Source organism: Lynx rufus, unplaced genomic scaffold (genome assembly GCF_022079265.1).
Source record: "Lynx rufus isolate CCGP_SWC_20201006 ecotype Redwood Valley unplaced genomic scaffold, mLynRuf1.p SCAF_28, whole genome shotgun sequence".
In the NCBI taxonomy this organism is placed as follows: domain Eukaryota; kingdom Metazoa; phylum Chordata; class Mammalia; order Carnivora; family Felidae; genus Lynx; species Lynx rufus.
This window is the reverse complement of record NW_025814843.1, coordinates 6,761,031-6,786,463: the sequence shown is the minus strand read 5'-3', so window position 1 is coordinate 6,786,463 and position 25,433 is coordinate 6,761,031. Positions and strand designations below refer to the sequence as shown.

Here is a 25,433-nt window from a genome sequence, read left to right as displayed (position 1 = left end):
TGTCAGTACAGAGCCCGATGTGGGGCTCCAACTCACAAACCATGAGAGCATGACCTGAGCCAAAGTCAGATGCTCATCCGACTGAGCTACCCAGGCACCCCAATAAATGATATTTTAAAGAAATTTGTCTCCTCTTGTTTTGTGATTGATATAAAGAAATGCGGTTGATTTTTGTTTGTTTATCTTGGCTACCCTAACTTTGTTAAACTCACTTGTGAGTTTTGGTAGCTTTTTGTGGACTCCCTCACATTTTCCACGTAGATTATCACATTGTCTGTGAACAAAGAGAGTTTACCTCTTTGTAGTTTGGGTTGCATTTATTTCTGTATTTCTTGCCTTATTGCACTGGCTAGATCCTCTAGCATGCTGTTGAATAGAAATAGTGAGAGGAGACATCCTTGTAATGTTTCTCATCTAAGGGAGGAACCACTCAGGGTTTCACCAGGAAGGGTGATGTTAGCTGTAGGTTTTTTGTAGATGTTCTTTATCAAGTTGAGGAAGTCCCCTTCTGTTTCTTATTAGCTGAGGGCTTTTTTTTTTTTTTTAACGTTTATTTATTTTTGAGACAGAGAGAGACAGAGCATGAACGGGGGAGGGTCAGAGAGAGAGGGAGACACAGAATGTGAGACAGGCTCCAGACTCTGAGCTGTCAGCACAGAGCCCGACGTGGGGCTCGAGCTCATGGACTGCGAGATCATGACCTGAGCCGAAGTTGGCTGCTCAACCTACTGAGCTACCCAGGTGCCCCAGGTCTTTTTTTTTTTTTTTTAATGTCTGTTTATTTTGAGAGAGAGAGAGAGAGATTGAGAGCGAGCATGAAGGGGGAGGGGTAGAGAGAGGGAGACCCAGAATCTGAAGCAGGCTCCAGGCTCTGAGCTGTCAGCACAGAGCCCGATGTGGGACTTGAACCCACCAACCATGAGATCATGACCTGAGCCAAAGTCAAATGCTCAACCAACTGAGCCACCCAAGCACCCCAAATTTGCTGAGATTTTTTTTTTAAATCAGGAATGGATGTTAGAGTTTTGTCACATTCTTTTTCTGTATCCTTAAGATGATTGTGTATGGTGTTAGAGAAATTCTTTTTTTCATATCCTAAGTTACATGGATTGCTTTTCATATGTTAAACCAACCTTACGTTCCCGGGGTAAATCCACTTGATTGTGATGTGTTACCTTTTTAACATATTGTTGGATTGAGTTTGCTAAAATGTTATTTAGATGTCTTATACCTGTGTTCTTGAGAGATACTGATCTGTAGTTTTCTTGTAATGTTTTTGGCTTTTGAATCAGCATATCGGTTTGTATCTGTGTATCTGAGCTAGCCTTGCAAAACGAGCTAGAAAGTAGTCCCTGTCTGCAGTTCTCTGGAAGAATTTGTAGAGAATTGGTATTTCTTCTGGAAATGTTTGGTAGGATCCACCCCTGAAGCCATGTGAATGTAGAATTTTCCTTGTGGGAAGATTTTTTTTTTTTTTTAAATGTTTATTTGAGAGAAAGAGAGAGACAGAGGCATGAGCAGGGGAGGGGCACAGAGAGAGAGAGACACAGAATCCGAAGCAGGTTCCAGGTTCTGAGCTGTCAGCACAGAGCCTGACGCGGGGCTCGAACTCACGAACCGTGAGATCATGACCTGAGCGGAAGTCGGACGCTTAACTGACTGAGCCACCCAGGCACCCCCGTGGGAAGATTTTTAACTACAAATACAATTTCTTTCAAAGATAGAGCTCTATTCAAGTTATCCATTTCTTCTTGAGTGACATTCGGTAGTTTTGTTTCTCTGAAGAAATTTGTCCCTTTCATCAGAATTGTCAAATTAATTGGCAATTTAATAGATAATTTGCATCTTCTCTATTTTTTCCTGATGAATCTGGCTAGAGATTTATCAGTTTTATTAGTCTTTCAGGGAGCCAGCTTTTAGTTGCATTAATTTTCTGGCATTAGAATTTTCTTTATTTTTCTATTTTCTTTTTTTTTATGTTTATTTTGGAGAGAGGAGAGAGACAGAGTGTGAGTGGGGAAAGGGCAGAGAGAGAGGGAGACACAGAATCCGAAGCAGGCTCTACGCTCTGAGCTGTCAGCAGAGATGCCAGCGCGGGGCTCAAACCCACAAACCATGAGATCATGACCTGAGCCGAAGTCGGACACTTAACCAATGAGCCACCCAGGCATCCCTGTTTTTCTATTTTCTATGTAAAAATTTTTTTATTATGATCACTCTTCCTTCCTATTTTTTGCATGTTTTGGTTTAATATGCTCATCTTTGTCTAGTCTCTTAAGATAATTCTTGCTTTTTTTAAACTATGAAATATTTCAAACATACTGAAAAATTACAAAGGAATTATAGTGTACCCAACACTGCAGATTAGCACTTGGGCATATTTACTCTTTATTTGTCTTAAAAAAATTTTTTTTTAACGTTTATTTATTTTTGAGACAGAGAGAACATGAATGGGGGAGGGTCAGAGAGAGAGGGAGACACAGAATCTGAAACAGGCTCCAGGCTCTGAGCTGTCAGTGCAGAGCCTGACATGGGGCTCAAACTCATGGATGGTGAGATCTGACCTGAGCTGAAGTTGGACACTCAATCAACTGAGCCACCCAGGCGCCCCGCTCTTTATTTGTCTTTATTTTTTATTTTTTATTTTTTATTTTAAAAAAAAAATTTTTTTTTCAACGTTTATTTATTTTTGGGACAGAGAGAGACAGAGCATGAATGGGGGAGGGGCAGAGAGAGAGGGAGACACAGAACTGGAAACAGGCTCCAGGCTCTGAGCCATCAGCCCAGAGCCCGACGCGGGGCTCGAACTCCCGGACCGCGAGATCGTGACCTGGCTGAAGTCGGACGCTTAACCGACTGCGCCACCCAGGCGCCCCTTTATTTGTCTTTAAAGTATAGCTATGGTTGAGGGTCCCCTCCTAATCTCCTTCTCACTGTACAGTTTTAAACACTGTCTTGAGTTAATATTTCTTTCAGCTTCTTTATTTAGGCTTTCCAATGTGTATTTTTCCCTAAATAAAGTGTAGTATTGATGTATGTATTTTTAAAGTTTACATAAATGAAATTTTCCTGTATGTATCCCTCATAGCATTTCCTATTTACCATAGTTTTCAAGATTCATCCATATAGATAAATATACATCTTTAATATATAGATTTGGGTCATTAATTACTTTATATTATTTATTTATTTTTTTAGTAGGCTCTATGCCCAGTGTGGGGCTTGAACTCACAACCCCTAGAACAAGAGTTTCATGTTCTACCAACTGAGCCAGCTAGGCACCCCTGATTTGGTTAATTTATCTTAACTGCTATGTAGTATTCTAATGATTAAATATACCATTTTTTACATTTCTTCAGTAATCCCCAACAAAGGTTGCTTCTAATTTTTTGCAGTTATAAAACAGTGTAAAAATGAACGTCTTTTTGCATTTCTCCTTGACAACTTAGATTACAGATTCCATACAGCACACACCTAGAAATATAATTGCTAGGTTAAATCATATGAACTATTCCCACCTTAGTGGCTATTGTGACATTTCTCTTCATAGTGGTTGTTCTAACTTGTGTTCCTACTAGTAAGAATGAGATTTCCTTGTCAGGAATTGTATACAGGTGTCAGTACTGGAAACTGTTAGTGGCTTACTGAGTTTGTGGTTTACATTGTTAAGATTGTCCTGTGGTTCAAGTTGGCTTGTAGAGTTCAACTGTGATGTCCATACAAAGGAAGAGAAGAGGGAAGAACCAAAAAGACCATTCTGGAATCATCAGCCAACTGTTTTTGTGGATATCTTGTTGGCTGCCCTTCTCTGTGTAGAAGACAGAGAAATGTAGTTTCAGCTGGGCACATTGTATGTAACAAAGAGGGGGTAGTTGTTGGGGAAGCCATTTATTGTCACAGACATTTATTGTCACAGACATTTATTGTCACAGACCTCATTGCTAACATTTCGTATTACTAAATGTTTTGGTTTTGCAATTGGGTGAGTTTGAAGTGGTATCTTTTTTTTTTTAATGCTTATTTATATATTTTTGAGGGAGAGAGAGAGAAAGAGCAAGCGAGCAAGCAGGGGAGGGGCAGAGAGAGAGGGAGAGAGAAAACCCCAGGCAGGCTCTGCACTGTCAGCACAGAGCCCGATGTGGGGCTTGATCTCACAAACTGTGAGATTATGACCTGAGCCGAAATCAAGAGTGGGACACTTAACCGACTGAGTCACCCAGGCGCCCCTCTTCTGGACAGGTTTTAGGGGCACCTGGGTGGCCCAGTCGGTTAAGCATCCAGCTTTGGCTCATGTCATGATCTCGAGTTTCTTGAGTTTGAGCCCTGCATCTGTCAGGGTGAGTCTGCTTGGGATTCTCTCTCTTTCTCTCTGCCCCTCCCCCTCTTGCAAGTGTGTGTGCGCTCTCTCTCTCTCTCTAAGTAAATAAATAAACTATTAAAAAAAAGTTGAAACCTTTGCTTTCCAAAAAATCCATTTGGGATTTTTATATCTTTATTTGTGAGTGATCTGAGGTAATGATCTCATTTAACTCTTTTCCATCTGGAAGGCCACTGGTTCCAGCAACATTCATTGAATATTCCATGCTTTCGCCACTCTTTGCTCTGCTACATCTATCATACTTCATATTTCCATGTGTTGCATGGGCTTTTGAATCTGTTGTATTGGTCTGTTTACTTTTCCCCCTGCATCAGTACCACTGTCTTTTATTTTGACAGCTTCACAGCTTTATAAAAAGTCTTTGTCTAGTAGACCAGGCTCCACTTTGCATCTCTCTTTGGTCAGTTGTTATGTCCCTTAGTCAAATTTTATACGTGTCTTCGTCAATGTTTTGCTTCTTTTGTTAGATACATTACTAGGTGCTTTATAGTTTTTGTATTGTGAGTGGTGTCTTTAAAAAATTTTTTAATGTTTATTTATTTTTGAGAAGAAAGAGAGAGAGAGAGACAGAGCATGAGCAGGGGAGGGGCAGAGAGAGAGGGAGACACAGAATCCGAAACAGGCTCCAGGCTCCAAGCTGTCAGCCCAGAGCCCAATGTGGGACTCGAACTCACAAACCATGAGATCGCGACCTGAGCCGAAGATGGATGGACGCTTAACTGACTGAGCCACCCAGGCGCCCCTTGAGTGGTGTCTTTTTAAACAATTTATTTTCTGAGTGGGTACTGTAGGCATATAAGCATGTCATTGGTTTTATCTGGTTCTCGTCCCTAGGAACACTTATCTCGATCTCAGTGGTTCAGGTTTTCATCATCCTTCACTTTTCTTTTCCGTAAATCCATATTTAGTAATTTCTACTTTCGCATTTCAGTCATGTGAGTGCCCCGTCTCGTGCTTGACCGTGAAAGTAATGTTGCTGTTGCTGCTTTTGGGGGCACCTTAGACCATCCCCCCCGCCCCCCACCTTTTCAAAAATTTTTAAATGCGGCTCACCGCTGCTCCTCCCTATTCTCAGTTATGGTCAAAAGGAACTGCCCGAAGAGATAAGAAGTTGACATTAGGTTGTGGCTTAGCAAGCACAAGATCTCTCTGTCTCTGGAGCTGAGAGAAACTTCTAGTTTCCTTCCTACCTTTATTTCCCCTGTTCCATGTCTCTGTTTCTCTCTTGGTTGCCTTCGCCTTTTCCCCTGCTTCTTCCTCCTCCTCTCATTTCTTTAACTGTCATTTTTTGGCACCTGCCAGGACACTTCATTTTGTGCTTTACATACGTGAACTCATTTGATTATATCCCAGTCCATTGAGGATGGCGGGGCACCCCTATTTCCTAGATGAGGAACGGAGAGGGGGGCCCAAGCCTGCACAAGTGGGGGAGTCTGGATAAGAAGTCAGGCCTTTCAGTGATCTTTCCACTTTGCTGTGCTGCTGAAGTTAGGTTCCTTCCTTGTAAGTAGATGAGTTCAGTGGGCTATCTCTCTCTCTAATAAAAAAAAGTTTTTTAGTGTATCTATTGAGATGGTGTCTTTAGATTAAAATAAATTCGAGCGTTTGTTTCGGGGAAAGGGTGCTACTCAGCCCTTTGTGAACAGCAGTCTGTAAGAGCACCCAAAAGAAAAAAAGCCGCAGAGAGAGAAGAAAGAAAGTATAGGTTGAGGGGCTCCGTCGGTTGAGCGTCCGACTTAGGCTCAGGTCATGCATGATCTCGCAGTGCGTGAGTTCCAGCCCCGCGTCCAGCTCTGTGCTGACAGCTCGGAGCCTGGAGCCTGCTTCGGATTCCGTGTCTCCCTCTCTCTGTGCCCCTCCTCCACTCACGCTCTGTCTTTCTCTGTCTCTCAAAAATAAATAAACATTAAAAAAAATGTTTTGAAGAAAATGTAAGTGGAAGTTCGCTGTGTCAAATATGTTTTACAAGTGAGAATTCCGTGAAGCCAGGTAAGTTCTGGCAGGTGGTGCCTCCTGTCGTGAGGGCCCCGTTATGTGTCTCAGTCTCCATCACAGCGTAGGCATGCTTCCTGTGTGTACGTGAAGGGTCCTTGCTTTTAGGTGTTGAGGGGAGCCAGGAGTTAAGTAAACTGGGTTCTGTTCCTGGCTCTGTCACTGATGGGCGTTGTTATTCTGGGCAAGCCGTTTTGCCTTCTCGGGCATTAATCTCGTACGTAATCAGTCCAGGTAGGAGCTTCGTGGTAGCGAGTCTGCCAGGATGCAGCTGGTCCACAAATTCCTAACAACACGCAGAATCGTCATCATCCCAGTAGCTGTTCTCATTCTCGCAAGGCCCTCCGTCGTCCGCGTTCATAGGCCCACGTCCTCTTAGAGCGCTATCCCCGTGGTGTCTGCTTACATCTTGTGTGTTCTCATGCGGACCTCCCACGAACCCTAGAGCCTCCAGATTACTGTCATCGATTTTCTTTGTTAGCGGCAACGAACAGTTTCCCACATATTTTCCATACCTGTATTTAATTATGGGAAAATTGGAACTCTTTGTGAAAGCACAGAAGTTTCCCTGTAAGACCATCCCCGTCTTTACAATTAAGAGCGGGGACATCGGGCAAATAGGTTTGGGTTTACAGAGGAGGGGACTCTTCTGCCCAGGGCTTTAAGGAGGAACCAGAAATGACTGCTAGTTGCTTTTTCTCTCATTGTATTTCTATTTTAAGTAAAGGAAACATAGTACTTAATCCTGAGATGTAAAGGAATAACAGATATTTGTTATTTTATAGGGTGACTGTTGGATCTGTATGGAACTCATGTCTACCTCGTTTGATAAGTTTTACAAATATGTATATAGTGTATTAGATGATGTTATTCCAGAAGAAATTTTAGGCAAAATCACTTTAGCAGTAAGTACCTGGTTTTCAAATTGTTCATTCTGTCTATACTTCCATAAAGATGCTGTTGGGGTTTTGAATGTCCATATCTGAATGTCCTTCACAGAATGGTTTTGACCTTCCTGGAAAATCATTTGTAACAGGAAAAGAGACACAGTCACTTCTGTGGGGTAACTAATACAAGTCCTGAGAAACAATTTTCAAAATATATTCTATGTAAAAACTGTAATGCTCTGCTCATTAAAATCACAATGAACCATAATACATTGTGCTGTAAATAGGACCAGAAGAAATTTTCTGCTCCTTTTTAGCCCTGTTGCTTTTCCTACTTTTAAATCGGTTATATTCTCACCATTGTCTCTGAATCAATCAGAATTACAGCAGTTCCCTTGAAGTCCCTTACACTGAAACTCTTAAACAAAGCATATTTCCTGTGGTTTACGTTTTGAGCTGCCCACTCTAAACTATTTAAAGTTTTGCCTAGCAATTTCGGTAACCTGCATTGCTACTAATTGGGTCAATTCACTTGCACCAGACTACCAAAAAGAGGCCAGGTGCTTTTTTACATACGTGTTTGTCGTTTTGAAAGCGAATTCCTCACCATTTTCTTTCTTGCTCTGAACCTTTCCGTTGACCAAAGTTGTCCACGAAATCCTTTTCAGTAGGGTAAAATTAGTAAGACTCTCAGAAACCCGTAAGAATCTCAGCTAACGACACGACTTAGGTTAGTGAATGTGCAAAATAAGTTTTCTAGGGATTTGTAAGGTAGATATTCCGGTCGCGAGTAATTTCCCGCCTCTTCCTTTCCTGCATCCTCTATTTTCAGTATAGTCTACCTGCTAACTGCCGACTCATCCCGTTTTATCCTTAAGGGTTAATGTAAAAATATGTGGGCAGTTTCTGATCTGTATTTTAGTCATGAAAGGTGTGTGTGTATGATTGGAATTTTAAAAATCAGATGAAACGCTAATCATCGAAATCTTGAGATCCGTGGGTCTCGTTAATATTTTAATTTATTTAGCTAAATTGATTCATAAATTTAAATATTTTATGAGCTAAAGGTTAAGTTATACACCCTTTCATATGGTTTTATAAAAAGAAGCTGAATTACACTAGAAACTTATTTTTGGGAAGATAAATGAAATTTTGTCATCTCTCCAGTATACCAAACCCAGTATTCATAGCAGTTATAATGCGACAGTAGTAGAATAATGATAATAGCTAACGGTTATTGAATGTTTATTTTGTGTCAGGCCAAGATCTTTCGACATTTTCTCTTCGTAGTAATTCTCTGTGGTAAATAGTGTAGCCCCCTTTTTACACATGACAGATCTGGAGCCTGTAGAGGTTAAGTAGTTAATTTGCTCTGAATCTCATACAGTTGTAGATGGTGAATGATTTAAGGCCCAGGCAGCCCCATCCCAGAATCCTGCTCTTGACCGCCATGTACCAGGGTGGCCGTGAAGTTGGGAAACATAGACAAAATTGTTTTGTTGTATAATGCAGTGTATGTAATCTGGAAACACTAGTAAATCATCTACTACATGTTTGCCTATGTTTCCAGACTTGGTGATCATCCTTCCTCTTAAGCACAACATTTAAAATCACTTGGTGTTAAATCTCTTCTTGCTCATTAACAACCCAATGAACACAAGAGGCTTAGCTGCTTCAAACATTGCAAGTTCTGCGTTCCTGACACCCAGCAGCTTGATGGGGCAGAGACTTGACCTTTTGATAGCAAATGGTTGGCCTGTCCTTTAGTCCTCTTTTAGTTGGAGACTGTGGAAATTTTAACTCAAGTCCCTGTTCCCTATATTCCTGAAGAAATGACTGATTTTCTGAGCAGTGATCAAACAATATTGTCAGTTCTGAATAAATTGCAATAGAGGTTGAGCAGAGATACTTTGGCTCTGTGAAAATGACTTTGAAGGCGTTGCACCGAGTGAAGGGGAATGAGTAATTAGTAGACACCGAGGAAATTTGGAAAAACTTAATTTAAATTAGAGGTCATAACGGAACCAGACTATATGGACTCTCTTGTATGGAATATTTCCATTCTTAAAAGTTTGAAGGTGCGAGAAATGTACAACTTTGTAATGACTTACTGAAAAATTATAAGTTATTGGGTTCTTTTCATTATTGGGGACCAGCATGTAAAAGCAAGTAAGTTTTCAGATCTAAAATGAGCATGTAGCATTTTCACTTAACACAAGAAGTGGACAGAATATTGAAATAATGGAGCCTAAAAGAATATAAAGGGCTTCTGGGGCTGTGATAAACTACATGCTTTTTGATTAAAAGGATATTACTTCTCTCATCTTTGCTTTTTCTCCCCAGACTGTGAAAGCACTAAACCACTTAAAAGAAAACTTGAAAATCATTCACAGAGGTGGGTAGGAATTATTTTTTATAGATTAGAAATTAATCTATAAAATTTCCTTAATAGGAAAACATTATTGAAAATTACAGTGTCACTGTCTAAGCTTTCCTGAAATACCTGTGTTTTTAGCAAAACATATGTATCCTAACACTATTGTTATTTTTTCCCTAAAACTTTATTAATTTAAGGTATTTTTTCCTTTGGGATTCTATAAATTTCAGCTTAGCTTATTCATATATTGAGTTTAGAAATTGAAATAGATTTTGCTGCAAGTTCTTAATACTCTTATTTGAAAAACAGTTATTCATTTGCTTGATAGATAATGTTTCTCTGTGTATACAAATGGGCAGGAAGATGGTCCTGGGGACATTCAAATGATTTGGAGGATGGTACCTTGAGCATTTTATTTTTTTTTTTTTTAATTTTTTTTTTTCAACGTTTATTTATTTTTGGGACAGAGAGAGACAGAGCATGAACGGGGGAGGGGCAGAGAGAGAGGGAGACACAGAGTCGGAAACAGGCTCCAGGCTCTGAGCCATCAGCCCAGAGCCCGACGCGGGGCTCGAACTCACGGACCGCGAGATCGTGACCTGGCTGAAGTCGGACGCTTAACCGACTGCGCCACCCAGGCGCCCCATGTTTATTTTTGAGAGAGAGAGAGACAGAGAGAGAGAGCATGAGCAGGGGAGGGGCAGAGAGAGGGAGACACAGAGCCCGACGTGGGGCTTGAACCCACAAGCTGTGAGATCATGACCTGAACTGAAGCTGGACGCTCAACCGACTGAACCACCCAGATGCCCCCCTTGAGCATTAAAAAAAAATGTTTTTTTTTAATGTTTATTTTTGAACAAGAGAGAGAGAGAGAGCGCAAGACGGGGAGAGGCAGAGAGAGAGAGGGACACAGAATCTGAAGCAGGCTCCAGGCTCTGAGCTGTCAGCATAGAGCCTGACGTGGGGCTCAAACCCACGAACTGTGAGATTATGACCTGAACCGAAGTCAGACGCTAAACCGACTGAGCAACTCAGGCCCCTTGGCCCTCTGGAGCATTTTAAAGTCATGTTACTGTCCCTTTCAGGTGTTTCTTCTTTACTTTAGAAGATTTTTTTGAAAATGGAGAGAGATGCTTTGATTGTTACCGTATGTTGAAATTCATCTAAAGCATTTGTATTTGCATGAACAGTGATCTTGGCCTTGTTAGACACAGGTCCGAATGTAAACATTTGATGTAGATTTATTGGAAGTCGGGGGGAATCACGATATTAATTCAGCAAACAGATTTCACAGTTGCTCTATTTATTACTATGCTAGACTCAGGGCCGTGTGGTGGTGGCTTTGAAGAAGTAGCCAAGGTCACTCTCCTCACGAAACTTGTCACGGACAAATCCAGGACAGTACATGGCACTGTGTGGTTCAGCCGAACTGTGGTTCAGTGGTAACCTTGAACATCAGCATTTGTTGTATTATCAGGAATAATTTTGCGTGGCTTAATGTTTGTTAAAAAATAACAGCAGGTAGGCTTCTTATTTCCTCTTTTGGCCTAAAATCATGTAGGGTTAGGTCGCTAACCAAAATTATTTTGTTCTTGTTCATCTCGTTCTCGTTTTGGGATTGTTTTTTGGCTGTATTTTGCGCCTATGAGAGTATCCCCTTTAGGGCATTTAACACTTACCTCGAGGATACTCGCCAATCACAGTGAAGCACTAAGACAGTGCCAGAGGAGTAGCTGAACGAGAAGAGTAGCTGAATGAATGGGAAAAGCTTCAAAAATAACTTCGGTTTTCCTATTAATAAATGAAATGATGAGTTTATAGCAGTCTCTTTTTTCTTTGATTTTTTTTTTTTTTAATTTTACTTTTGAGAAAGAAAGACACACACACACAGCGTGAGTGGGGAAGGGGCAGAGAGAGGGAGACTCAGAATCCGAAGCAGGCTCCAGGCTCTGAGCTGTCAGCACAGAGCCTGACGCAGGGCTCGAACCCACAGACTGCGAGATCATGACCTGAGCTGAAGTCGGACGCTCAACCGACTGAGCCTCCCAGGCTCCAAGTCCCAGCCCCAAGTCTCTTTTTTTCTTATCCATTATGATCAGTTAGCTTTTTTGCTGTAGTTAAGAGTGCTTTTGGTTATGAGTAACAGAAAATTCCGATAACTGCCTTAAACTTCACGCAAATTCACCATCTGTCCTGACAAGTCGAAGGGTAGGGTGGCTCCAAGCCCAGTATGTTTAGGGTTCAAGTTCCCTTCTTTTGACTCCACCCTTCTTAATATGTTGGCTGTGTCCTCAGGGTGCTAACTGCCACAGCAAGTCCCCAGCGTCACATGTGGATGTGACAGCCTCTTGGAAAAGCTCTTTCTCTTCCCGTTTGGCCATTTTAGGAGCTGGGAAATCTTCCTTCTCTCTCTCCAGTGTTTTCTCTTGTCTCATTCACCAGAATTGCCTCATGCCCTTGCCTCAACTGGTTACTGGCGAGGAACAACCCTGATAAGTTTGGACCAGTCAGGCCCCAGTTTGGGAGGTGTGGTTAGAGCTACACAGAGGAGGATAGATGCCTCAATAAAATCAAATGTAGATTCCGTTAGAAGGGATGGGCTGGTTAGGATGGACGTTTGATAGGCATCAGCCTTGTCAGTGCTGGTAAGAGACCTTTTCTGGACTTTTCTGTAGCTCTCCTTCTGAGTTATAGACAGATATTTTTTGTATCTCATCTTTTTTATCCTTGCTTTTTATTCATTGAGATTTGATAGTGATAATGCAATGGATAGAAGCATTGAGACAGGGATAGAGAATTAGTGAGCAAAGGGGGAGAATTGGCCAGACAGTGGGTCTAGCACATTCCGGCAGTGAGTTCATTGTCCGTGAGGAAGGGGTGAAAATCCAGGGGCCAGTTTGGCAAGACCATAAAACTCGGAGAACCAAATGGAAGGGATTTGGCTTTCTCAAATTTACAGGACAGCAGACACACACCTTGGAAGGGGTGAAAATGAAAATGAATCTGGTTTCTCAAGGATGACTCAAAGGATTAGTTGGGGGGAAACTTGATGAAGTCAGCTAAGGTCAGAAAAATCTCTTCAGGAGGAATAATTACTAAGTGGATACGTATCATTTATTGAGTACAAATAAAGTTCAGATACTGCATCCGGTGTTTTCACGTCCAGAGCCCTGTGAATTAATGATTATTTTCGTTTGGTAGATGAGGAAGTTGTAGCTGCTGAGAGAGTCGACTAGCTTGCCCCAGGTCACATTGTGAATGTTGGACCCAGATTTTGAGGCTTTGCTTCTTTGGTCCAAAAGCTGTGGTTTTGAGGTGGACTGGATTGGATACTTTTCTAAGTTAGATGAAGCTTGACCTTATAACTAAATTGTGGCTGTGTAATTTGCGTAGTTTGCATGTGGGTGGATAGTCTTTGCCATCCTGTAAGGTAGCTTGGTTTGCTCTTGTAGGTTAAATTCATTCTTTGTGTTTTGACCAGTTAGTAATGAATTTGAAACAGGTAAATGAATGTAAGTCTTTTGATATAAACGAAGAAAGCATTATAGAATGCCTACATTTACTGTGACACATTTCTGAGCCTGCATTTGTAAGCATTGGCATTCAGGGTCTTCTTTCCTCATTTTCCTCCTTTTAAATACCTGAATTTTAAGGACTTGATCACTTGCGTTATCTAAAGTTTTTCGGTAATTTTGCTTAACGTGCTTTAGAATATAGCTCATTTGACCGTTCACTTGTATGCGGAATGACCTCTCTCTCTCCCTTGCAGATATCAAACCTTCCAATATTCTTCTGGACAGGAGCGGGAATATTAAGCTCTGTGACTTTGGCATCAGTGGACAGCTGGTGGACTCCATTGCCAAGACAAGAGATGCCGGGTGTAGGCCATACATGGCAGTAAGTACAAAGGCCAGATCTTCCTGCTTGGTAGTCTTTCCCCGAGATCCCCTGCCCTTTGGTGCTCTCCTTCTCTGGGGTCTGACACTGGTCAGCAGTTTTACCATACTAGAATATTTTCCTCTTCCCTAAGAGCCAAATTCAGGCTCTAGCTTCTCCATGGAACTATGAAATTGTCCCAGTGAATTCCTGTTTCCTTGTCTTCCTCCATTCCACTAACCCCCAGGTGGTTCTCAGAAGGCCTCTCTGTTTCCAGCGCCCCCTATGCTCTCTTGACTGTCGTAGATAACATTGTGGGGTCAGGGATACTATGGGTCCTGTGTCCACATCATCCGTTAACACATGGAGAAAGTGTCCTGGGCCACCCAGTGATGCTTTTCTTCCAGTTGGAGAAAAACGGGAGACTGGAGTTCCCAGAGTTCCTAACAGAGCTCACAGTGTCTGGAAGAATCTGAGGCTGTGTTCTGAATATTGTTGGTCCCTTCTTTGGAGGTGGATGAAGCGCGCCGACAAATTCAAGGGTAGAGGTCTTGGGCATTTGCCAACTTAGATCCTGTTTGTCCTCGGAGCCAGGCTTACACTAGCCATCCACATGGTTCACACTCACCTTATCCCTGTATGTATGCATAGTATGTATGCATATACTGTTCCTACAGGCTGGATTTTCATCTGTATTTGATTGGAAATTCAGTGTCTATGTTTGAAGCGCTTGCCCTAGGTGTTGGTGTCTTCTTTAATGTGGCCGTGGTTCTTTGGGGACCAGCATGCTCGTAAGTGGTGGCATGTGGGTGTGCAGAGTATTGACTCATTCCATTTAGCAGCTTTGGCCGCAGTCTTTACGGACGTGTGTGTGTGTGTGTGTGTGTGTGTGTGTGTGTGCAAAAAGATATCTTCATTTGCAGTTTGGGCTTTGTGGATGTTGGCTGGGCAGGCAGATTATTGGGAACATTCGGAAGATCTTGCTTTCATCATGATAATTAGAGATAAATGGAACAATTTCAAAAGTAAGAAATAAAACATATTAATCACTGAGCATTTGTGAATTCATATAATTTACACATTTAGTAATGATGCCCTGAGAACTAGAAACTGCCACCTTCATTTTTCGGGTTTGTCACAGCACTAAGGTTGACTGAGTACCTTTGCTGTGTAACACTGATGAAAAAAAAATTTTTTTAAAGATAGTTAAAAATTTCTTTAATGTTTATTTTTGAGAGAGAGAGAGAAGGGGAGGGAGGGAGGGAGGGAGAGAGAGAGAGAGAGAGAGAGAGAGAGAATGAGTGGGGGAGGGTCAGAGACAGAGGGAGACACAGAATCCGAAGCAGGCTCCAGGCTCCAAGCTGTCAGCACAGAGCCTGATGCGGGGCTCGAACTCTGAATGGCGAGATCATGACCTAAGTTGAAGTCAGACGCTTAACTGGCTGAGCCACCCAGGAGCCCCTGTGTAATTTATGCAGGTTTTAAAAAGGTAATTGCAGCACAGCTGAAGCTGAATGTTTGTACTCAGGTGACTTTTTTTTTTTTTTAAATGTTTATTTATTTTTGAGAGAGAGACAGAGCGGGAGCCGGGGAGGGGCAGAGAGACAGGGAGACACAGAATCCGAAGCAGGCTCCAGGCTCTGAGCCATCAGCACAGAGCCCGACGCGGGGCCCGAACCCACAAGCTGTGAGATCATGACCTGAGCTGAAGTCGGACACTCAACCAACTGAGCCATCCAGGCGCCCCTGTACTTAGGTGACTTTTAAGAAAGAAGGAGACTTTGAGTCTTTGTGTGGAAATAGGGCTCACGGGCCCAGGAGCTACACTGCTTTTCATTTCCTGCTAAGCTTCTTCAGCTCTGGAGTCAGCAGGCAGATCATAAACTTCTCCACCTTTAATCCTTCCTGGACTAAATGAAATGCTTCTGTCCACTCGAGTCTTGTGAGGCCTGTAGATGGCAGGAGTGTGGTCCACATTAATTTTATTACAAGCCTTAAGGTGGCTTGACTCTTTCTTGATGCATCTTTACATCAGGTATCAGAAATGTATCTTGTCTTTTTTTGTTGTTTTTTAATGTTTATTTTTGAGAGACAGATAGAGATAGAGGGTGAACAGGGGAGGAACAGACAGCAAGAGGGAGACAGAATCCGAAGCAGGCTCCAGGCTCCGAGCTGTCAGCCCCACACGGGACTGGAACTCATGAACTGCAAGATCATGACCTGAGCCAAAGTCAGATGCTCAAACCGACAGAGCTACCCAGGCACCCCATAGCTTGTCTTTTTATTTAAGATTTATTATTTTATCTTTGATCTATAGGAATTGTGATTTCTTTTTAGATGATTTATTTATTTTTTAAAATAATTATTTATTTTGGGGAAGGAGCAGAGAGAGGGGGGTAGAGGATCCCAAGCAGGCTCTGTGCTGACAGGCTGACGGGAGCAAGCCCGAAGTGGGGCTCGAGCCCACAAACTGCGAGATCATGACCTGAGCTGAAGTCGGACACTCAATCAAGCCCCATCTTTCTAGATTATTTAATATCATGAAAAGCGTATAAAATGTAGAGTTGAAGCACAAACGTTTCCATAAACCAATAGTTAACATTTTGCAGCCTCCCCGTCTCCTCATCTAGATGTGCATAAACATAGATACAGATACACATGTATGTATGTGCTCTGGAGCATTTGAAAGTATGTGGCTGATGAATCTCATTCTAAACACTTCTGCGCGAATCTCCCCAAAAAAGTGCACTTTTCTTCATAACTACAATGTCATCACCACACCCAAGACACAAACCTTAAATGATTAGCAAGAATTTCATTATTATCATCTAATACGTACTTCATGCACACATTTCCCAGGAATGTCCCACATTCTGGATTTGTCTGATTATCGGTTCCTTGTGGTTAGTTTCAGGCATTTCCTTTGCATGCTTTGTATTTTTGTGTATGTGAAAAACTGGACATTTTGAATATTATAACATGGTGATTCTGGAACCCAGATTCTTCCCCTCTCCTCATGGTTTGTTTTGTTCCTTGCTATGAGACGTAGCTGTTTCTTTAGTGATTTTTTTTTTCTCTAAAGTCTTAACATCTGTGTAATGGGGTTGCCTGGGTGGCTCAGTTGGTTAAGTGTCTGACTTTGGCTCAGGTCATGATCTTGTGGTTTGTGAGTTCGAGCCCTGCGTCAGGCTCTGTGCTAACAGCTCAGAGCCTGGAGCCTGCTTCAGATTCTGTGTGTCCCTCTCTCTCTGCCCCTTCCCTGCTCACACTGTCTGTCTCTCTCAAAAATAAATAAACATTAAAAAAATTAAAAAAAAAAGTCCGTATAATAAATCCTATGTGGTCTCTGATGTCTCTTTTCCTAGCTTGTGTTCAGCTAATGTTTTGACAGTTTCGTTTTTTGTTTTCCTTAGTTTTTTGTTTTGCTTGTTTCCTTTCGGATGCCAGTGTCCAAAAAGAAAAGAAAAAACAATCCATAAAGAAAACAAAGGGAAGGAAACCCACACAACTACTGGAGCCCTTGCAGATGGCCTTTGTGCTGGGGGCTCCCCTCCAATGCTCAGCCCCTCCATTCACATATCTGCTTTCCCTTTCACTTCCTACCTGCCCTTGGCCTGTAGAGCAGCCAGAGGTTCCAGCTTAAGTCCTCTGGTCTTTCTGAGTGCGGGTCCCACACTGGGCATGCACCTGGCTTTCTAAACTTCCCAGCATGCACAGGGGAGCGTGAATGGCTTCATTTTCCAAAGAAACTCTGCCGTCTACTTTTCCTGCCACATTTCTGGGGGTCTCATGTATGTCTCAGTCCTTATCTTCTGCACCGGCCATCCGCAGGTCGTGCGTTTGCCTCACAGTGTTTTTGAGGCACGTCCTCCGACGTTATGCCGTGAGTGAGTGCCCAGCTGGGCAGGACAAAGGCAGGCCGCACGGCCCATTCTCCATCGCTCCCCGGACAGGTTGGAACAGACCAACTCCCTTCTTCTTGATTAAGGTCTGCTCTGCTTCCTCTTCCCTCTGGACCCCGAGTCTAGGGTCCGATACCGGGGATCTGCCGTCTGTAAGACAGCTTTTGAGCTGGAGCAAGGACTGGGGCAAGGTCAGGTAGAAATGCTGCAGAGGTTTCTTATCATTTTTGAGTTGGATTTTCTTGATTCATTGTTCGCTTGGTTGCTATAAACTTTTTAAAAAATATGTTTATTTTTGAGAAAGAGAGAGCATATGTTGGGGAGGGGCAGAGAGAGAGAGAGAGAGAGAGAGAGAGAGAGAGACAGGGCATGAGCGGGGGTGGGGGGCAGAGAGAGAGGGAGACCCAGAATCTGAAGCAGGCTCCAGGCTCTGAGCCGTCAGCACGGAGCCCGACGTGGGGCTCGGACTCACGAACTGTGAGATCATTCCTGAGCTGAGGTTGGATGCTTACCTGACTGGGCTACCCAGGCACCCCTGGTTCCTATAAAGTTTTGATTCTTTAACCCCAGAATTCTGACAAGGCTCGTTATTTTTTTGCTTTATTTTTTCATGTTTCTTTGGAAGGATGCTCCCTTGGAGTTGCCTGCTCTGTCGTTTTCGCTGTTGTCAGTCTATGTATCGTTTTCAGTGAAGGCCATGTTCTGAACACTCATCTTGTTCAGAAAACTGGGAGACTGTGTAGAGTGGCTTTTTAAAAATTTTGCATCTGGATGACATGTTATGGGTAGTTTGTCAAAAAAGCGTTCTGGGACCCAATGACTGGGAGTCGCTGTATGCTATTTTAAGGGTTTAGATACATCATGTATGTTAGCACACTAATTAAAAATGCTGAGAAAAATCTCAGTGAAGAAACAGCTTTTCTAAACTTAGCATTCCCCTGATATTTGTCAGTGGAACCCACTTTATTTTGTGGCTTGCCTGTTAATAACCGGAAAGCAGTTTATTCAGGAGTATTGTTAAGGATGTAACGGTCTCAGGCTTTTCAGTCGGGGAAAAAAATAAATTTTCTTCGCGGTCGTTAGCTATTGCTTTGACGGCTTATCAATCGTCACATTCCAGTTCTTCTTGGTCTAAAAATTGAAGACTTCAAACCACAGTGAGGCCCCACCCCACACATCCACTAGGATGGCCAGAATCCCCAAGTCAGATACTAATAAGTGTTAATGAAGGTGTGGAGAACTTGGAGCCGTCATGCGCTGTTGATGGGAGAGTAAGATGATACGGCCACTTTGGAAAAAGATCCTGGCAGGTCCTCAAACATGTCAGTGCAGAAGTTACAGTAAACTGGACTCCCAGGTATATCCCTGACAGCAATGAAAGCCCACGTCCATAAAACTCGCCCGTGAATGTTTGTAGCACATAACGACATGAATGTGTAATACCCAAAAGGCAGAAATAACCCACATGTGCCCCAGTGGGTGAATGGGCACACAAAATGTGGTCTGGGTGGACTAGTGGACTCGTGCCCCGTCTCAAACCAAAATGAAATACTGACACGTGTTACGATATGGATAAACCTTGAAGACATTACGCCAAGTGGCAGAAGCCAGATATAAAAGACTACATGCTGTATGGTTCCATTTATACGTAAGTGCAGAAAAAGGAAACCTGTAGGGACAGAAAGTAGATTAGTAGGTCCGGCGTGGGGGGTAGTTGTGGTACCGTGAGGTGGCGATGGCCAGAAGTGCGGGGCCGGGGGAAGGTTCTCCAAGTGACCTTGGTCATGGTCGCGCAGCTCTGGGAATACATGAGCAACCCGTGAATCGAGTGCTTCAAATGGGTGGGTCGGATGGTGTATGGATTCCATCTCAGGAAAGCTGTTTCAAAACCAATGGAAGGCCGCCGTTGTTTGAGTCAGTACTGAGACCGCGGCTGGTGCACCCAGTCCTGGAGAATTGTGACTTCACAGAAATCAAGCTTAGGAAACAACTGTCCACGGGCAACCCTGCTGCCACCTTTGAACATGGGGATTTGTGGTTGAGCAACCAGTGCTCTTTCTTTCTTCAGTTTGAAGGCTTATTTCTGAATGTTAGGTAACAACTCCTCCCTCCCCCCCATCCTCCCCCTGCCCCTGCATAATCTTGGGTGTTAAGTCCATGATGGTTTTCTTCTAAGAAGAGCTTTTTACTCTAGTTTTAAATATAGTAAAGATTCTCCCCCACTCCCCATTCAAGGTTACAGAGTAACCTTGACTTTAGGAGTAGAACCTAGTGATTCATCACTTACATATAACACCCAGTGCCCATCCCAGCAAGTGCCCTCCTTAATGTCCATCCCCCATTTAGCCCATTCTCCCACCCAACACCCACCAGGAACCCTCAGTTTGTTCTCATGGTTTGCCTTCCTCTCTGTTTTTATCTTATGTTTCCTTCCCTTCCCCTATGTTCATCTGTTTTGTTTCTCAAATTCCACATATAAGTGAAATCCTACAATATCTGTCTCTCTCTGACTTATTTGGCTTAGCATAACACCCTCCACTTCCATCCACATTATTGCAAATGGCAAAATTTCATTCTTCTTCACCGCCGAGTAGTGTTCCATTGTGTGTGTGTGTGTGTGTGTGTGTGTGTATACAAACACATACCATATCTTCTTTATCCCTTCATCAGTTGATGGACATTTGGGCCCTTTGCATAATTTGCCTATTTTTGATAGCACTGCTATAAACATTGGGGTGCATGTGCCCCTTCAAATCAGCATTTTTGTGTCCTTTGGATAAATTCCTCGTAGTGCATTTGCTGGGTTGTAGGGTAGTTCTATTTTTAATTTTTTTGAGAACCTTCCATACTGTTTTCCAGAGTGGCTGCCCCAGTTTGCATTCCCACCAACAGTGCAAGAGGGTTCCCCTTTCTCCGCATCCTCGCCAACATCTGTTGTTTCCTGAGTTGTTCATTTTAGCCATTCTGACAGGTGTGAGGTGGTATCTCATAGTTGTTTTGATTTGTATTTCCCTGATGATGAGTGATATTGAGCATCTTTTCATGTGTCTGGTACCCATCTGGATGTTTTCTTTGGAAAAGTGTCTATTCATGTCCTCTGCCCATTTCTTCACTTCAAATTATGTTTTTAGGTTTTAAGTTTGGCAAGTTCTTTATAAATTTTGGATACTACCCCTTTATCTGATATATCACTTGCAAATATCTTCTCCCATTCTGTCAGTTGCCTAATATTTTTTACCTAGTGAAACATTTTGGAATATTCAGGAAAAGATTCCAGATCTGATTTTTTTTCTCCCTTGGTGTATGTGTGTATATGTGTGTGTGTGTGTATGTATGTGTATGTATATATGTACATACATATATATATGGTGGATGTATGTGTGTGTGTGTGCACACACACACACACTCCCAAAGGAGGCGTATATGTCACTTTTTCTGTTTGTACACATAACTTTGAGACACACAGCTTATCCCCAGTGGCTTGATATTTCACTTCCTGGTGACTTTGAAATCCCATTGTATTATGCCTGTTTTTTTAAATGTTCAGTGAAATAACTCCACGTTTGAAGAACCCTACCACTGATAGTGTTGCAAATGTGTTTCTTATTGGAAGATTATGTCCTTGTTTGATATGTTAAAAATAAAGTACAGACTAGGAAAGTGGAGAATTAATTACCCATCGTTCACTCATAAAGGGAAAGAATTGTTCTGTGAGTATATATCCCGCTACATTTTTGTGTAAGTGAAATCCTATGGCACTTCTGCTTTTCGTCTGCTCTGTAGGCATTTGCAGGCGTGTTTCCAGGTCGATGCACCTTCATGTATAATGAATTTAGCCACTAGACATGAACTGACTTTCTATTTTTGCCTGCTTGTGATTTTTTAGTTTTTTGTTACTCTCTTTTTCTAATTTTTTTTTAACATTTATTTATTTTTGAGACAGAGAGAGACAGAGCATGAATGGGGGAGGGTCAGAGAGAGAGGGAGACACAGAATCCGAAACAGGCTCCAGGCTCTGAGCAGTCAGCACAGAGCCCGACGCGGGGCTCGAACTCACGGACCGCGAGATCATGACCTGAGCCGAAGTCGGCCGCTCAACTGACTGAGCCACCCAGGCGCCCCTATCTTTTTCTAATTTTTAAAAAATGTTTATTTTTGAGAGAGACAGAGATAGAGCATGAATGGGGGAGGGGCAGAGAGAGGGAGACACAGAATCTGAAACAGGCTTCAGGCTCTGTGCTTTCAGCAGGGTTTGAACTCTCAGACTTGTGAGATCATGACCTGAGCCTAAGTCGGACGCTGAACTGAGCCACTCAGGCGCCCCTAGTTGTTTGTTATTCTAAATACTGCTGCAGAAATTTTTAAGCTGTGTCTTCGCACAACTCTTTCATATCTTTCCTTGGCTATATATGAAAGGATCACACTTCTCAAGACCTTTGGGGAAACAATATACGATTAAAATGGTGTGTTTTTTCAGTAGGTGTCATTCTGCATTAGAGTGTTACAGCTTTATCTTTGTGGAGTTGGTAGGCCAGAATGGGATTTGTTAAAAAACTTCAAGGTGGGGCGCCTGGGTGGCTCAGTCGGTTAAGCGGCCGATTTCGGCTCAGGTCATGATCTCACGGTCCGTGAGTTCGAGCCCCGCATCGGGCTCTGTGCTGACAGCTCAGAGCCTGGAGCCTGTTTCAGATTCTGTGTCTCCCTCTCTCTGACCCTCCCACATTCATGCTCTGTCTCTCTCTGTCTCAAAAATAAATAAAGGTTAAAAAAAAAAAAAAAACTTCAAGGGGTTTTTCTTACATATTTCAAAATTATTGAGAAAGTTATATACTTTTGTATTTTTTCTTATATTTGGCCACTTTTCTGTATTATCCTTTGCCAGATTTTCTATTAGGATGCCAGTCTTTTGTACTGATGTATAATATAAGGAGGACTTCAGTCTTTTCTTGTTCGGTTTCGTATGTTTTCCCAGAAGTTGTCATTTGTCTTTAAATTCTACAAATTTTTTATTGAATTACAGAAATAGAGAATTTCAATGTGGTGAGCTTATCAGGGTTACCGTTACGGTTTCTGGCTGTTAGCATATCTTGAAAGGTTTTCCTGGTGCCAAAATCAGAAATGGTTGTAGACTCACATTTGAGTACCTAAGTTTAGGCTTTTGTTTTTTTTTACATTTCAGGTAAAAAAAAAAAATTTTTTTTTTAAGTTTTTTTTTTTTCAAGTAATCTCTACACCCAAATGGGGCTCGAAATCACAACCCCGAGAGTCACATGCCCCTCCCAGTAAGCCAGGTGCCCCTAACATTTCAGGTTTTTAATCCTGATGTAATCAGGATTAGTGAATTATCAGGGGAAAGAGTGTGACTTTTCTCCCCACAAATGATTAGTCATGAATTTTTAAAACTTTTTACTTATTTTTCTCAATTCAAGATAATTAGCATACAGTGGTGTTGGTCTCATTGTACAATGTAATGTACAATATGATGACTCAGCAGTTCTATGCATTACTCACCGCTCATTGTGACAAGTGCATTGTTAATCAAACCCCCTCACCCATAAAATAAAAATTATATTTTTAATTATCTGATTATTCAAATTCCATTGTTCAGAATCAGTACTCTTGTACTAAATCCTTGGATTTGGGACTGTTTCTGGACTGTGTTGTATCCTCTTTCTGTATGTTTCATATGAATAGTGTATCATTATTAAAAATAGCGGGAATTGTATTGGCATTTCATTAGAGTCTTAAATTCCTTTGGTTACTGCATTTTTATATTATTTAGTCCTCCCAGCGAAGAATACTTTGTTTCTATTTGCTCAAGTTATCTTACTGTCTGTTAATTTTTCCTTCTTAACTGGCTACACACATTTCTTAATAAATTCTTTAAAATATTGTTGTCCATTCTGGGAACGCGTGGGTGGCTCAGTCGGTTAAGCATCTGACTGAGGCTCAGGTCATGATCTCACGGTGCATGAGTTCAAGCCCCGCCTTGGGCTCTCTGCTGTCAGCACAGAGCCTGCTTCGGATGCTCTGTCTCTTTCTGTCTCTATTTCAAAAATAAATAAACTTAAAAAAATTTTTTTTGTTGTCCATTCTGAATACTTGTCTATACCCACTGTCTGTCCCTTTTCTCCTTTTATTCTTTCTGTCCCCATTCTTATGGGTTCTTTTACCCCCATCACTGAATGACATCACTGCTGTCATTAGAGCAATCACCATCTTTTTGTTGCTGAAGCCCATGGTCAGTTTGGAGCCATGACCTTCCTTAATTTTCCTGGGATGTTGAAAATACTATGTTCTTGAAGACTTTTGTCTCTTGGTTTCCATGACATTTATGTGCTCTTGGCTACCTTCCTGACTGGCCCCTCTCTCCTGGGTCTCTAGGGCCTTCTCATCTTTCTGATCTCTTTTATTTTGGTATGCCCCAGGGCTGAGTATTCAGTCTCTTTTTTTCCCTTAACTACCCAGATTCTTCTAGTGAGCCCATCATCCAGTCTTAGGGATTAATACTTTCTTTCTGTCTCTGTTCCGTGACGTACAGCTTCTGTCGCTTAGTAGATGCTTGGGGATGATGAGTGCCCACACATTTCTTACTGTCCACACCTCACTTGTAAACTCCAAAATTATATGTCTGGTTTCCTACTTTGTATTACTTCTTAGATCCCACAGAAGTTGCACGTATAATAAGTTTATTCCCAAGCTCTTGACCTCATCATATCACTCCTCTGCTCCCTACAAAATCTGGGAGCTGCCTCCCCTTCCCCAGTTTCTCTATATTTCAGTAAATACTTACCCCTCTTTCCAGTTGCTCAAGGCACAGACTTTAGAGTTTCATTTCCTTCCTCTTCATACTCTACATCCTGTCCATAAGCAAATGCTGTCTGCTTTACTTTCAAGGCATAGAACCCACTCTCTTTTGAAAACAACTAGTGTTCCTTTGAAGAAAAAAGGGGGGTGGTGTCCCTGGGTGGCTCAGTCTGTTAAGCGTCCGACTTCGGCTCAGGTCATGATCTCACGGTTCTGTGAGTTCGAGCCCCGTGTCGGGCTCTGTGCTGACAACTCAGAGCCTGGAGCCTACTTCGGATTCTGTGTCTCCCTCTCTTTCTGCCCCTGTCCCGCTCACAATCTGCCTCTATCTCTTAAAAATAAATAATAAAACATTTAAAAAAAACTGTTTAAACCACCAGTGAGTGTTTCTTGGTCCGGCCACTGGCATGTCTCGCCTGCCTGATTGCTCTAGTCTCTAGAATGGTCTTCCGCTTAACCTTGCTCTAGTAGTCTGTGCTTCATGTAACAGCTGGTTACCCTCTCTGAGCATTGTTAAATTATGCCACCTCTCTGCTTAAAACTCATCCCCAAATCCTCATAATGGGCCTAGAAGGCTCTATATGATCTGGCCGTCAACTGTCATTCGGAATTGTCCACACGTTACCTTCTGCCTTGCTTGCCACACTCTGGCCACCACAGCGACCTCTGTGTTCCACGTGCATCTGGAGGATGTTCCTACCTGGGGGTCTTTTCCTTTCTCCCTTGAACTCTCTCCTCTGTGAATATTTTTAACGTTGGCGGTCTTTCACTTCAGTTAGGTCTTGGAGCAGATGCCATGTGCTTGGCTAGTCCTTCCTGGACCACCACATCTGACCTGTTCCTCTCATCTCCTTGACCCCACTTTGCTTCATAACCCTCATCACCACCTGATTCTTTGTTTTTGTTTTGTATGTGTTTTGTATTTTGTATGTGTATATGTGTCTCCTGACTAGATTGTGAGCCCTTTGAGACCCCCATCTTTGCTTTTTTTTTTTTTTAATTTATTTATTTAAAAAAAAATTTTTTTTAACATTTATTTATTTTTGAGACAGAGAGAGACAGAGCATGAACGGGGGAGGGCCAGAGAGAGAGGGAGACACAGAATCCGAAGCGGGCTCCAGGCTCCAAGCTGTCAGCACAGAGCCCGACGCAGGGCTCGAACTCACGGACCGCGAGATCATGACCTGAGCCAAAGTCGGACGCTCAACCGACTG

The 25,433-nt window shown here is 42.4% G+C and overlaps 1 protein-coding gene across 1 annotated transcript in view; it reads left to right on the top strand.

The window, feature by feature from the left end:
• MAP2K4 (mitogen-activated protein kinase kinase 4) overlaps nt 1-25,433 on the top strand; it is a 140,182-nt gene that overhangs the window by 89,987 nt on the left and 24,762 nt on the right. Inside the window, exons 5-7 of the mRNA XM_047089781.1 lie at nt 7,156-7,275; nt 9,601-9,652; nt 13,404-13,531. Coding sequence (XP_046945737.1) covers nt 7,156-7,275; nt 9,601-9,652; nt 13,404-13,531 — 300 coding nt within the window. The remainder of the gene's footprint in view (nt 1-7,155; nt 7,276-9,600; nt 9,653-13,403; nt 13,532-25,433) is intronic.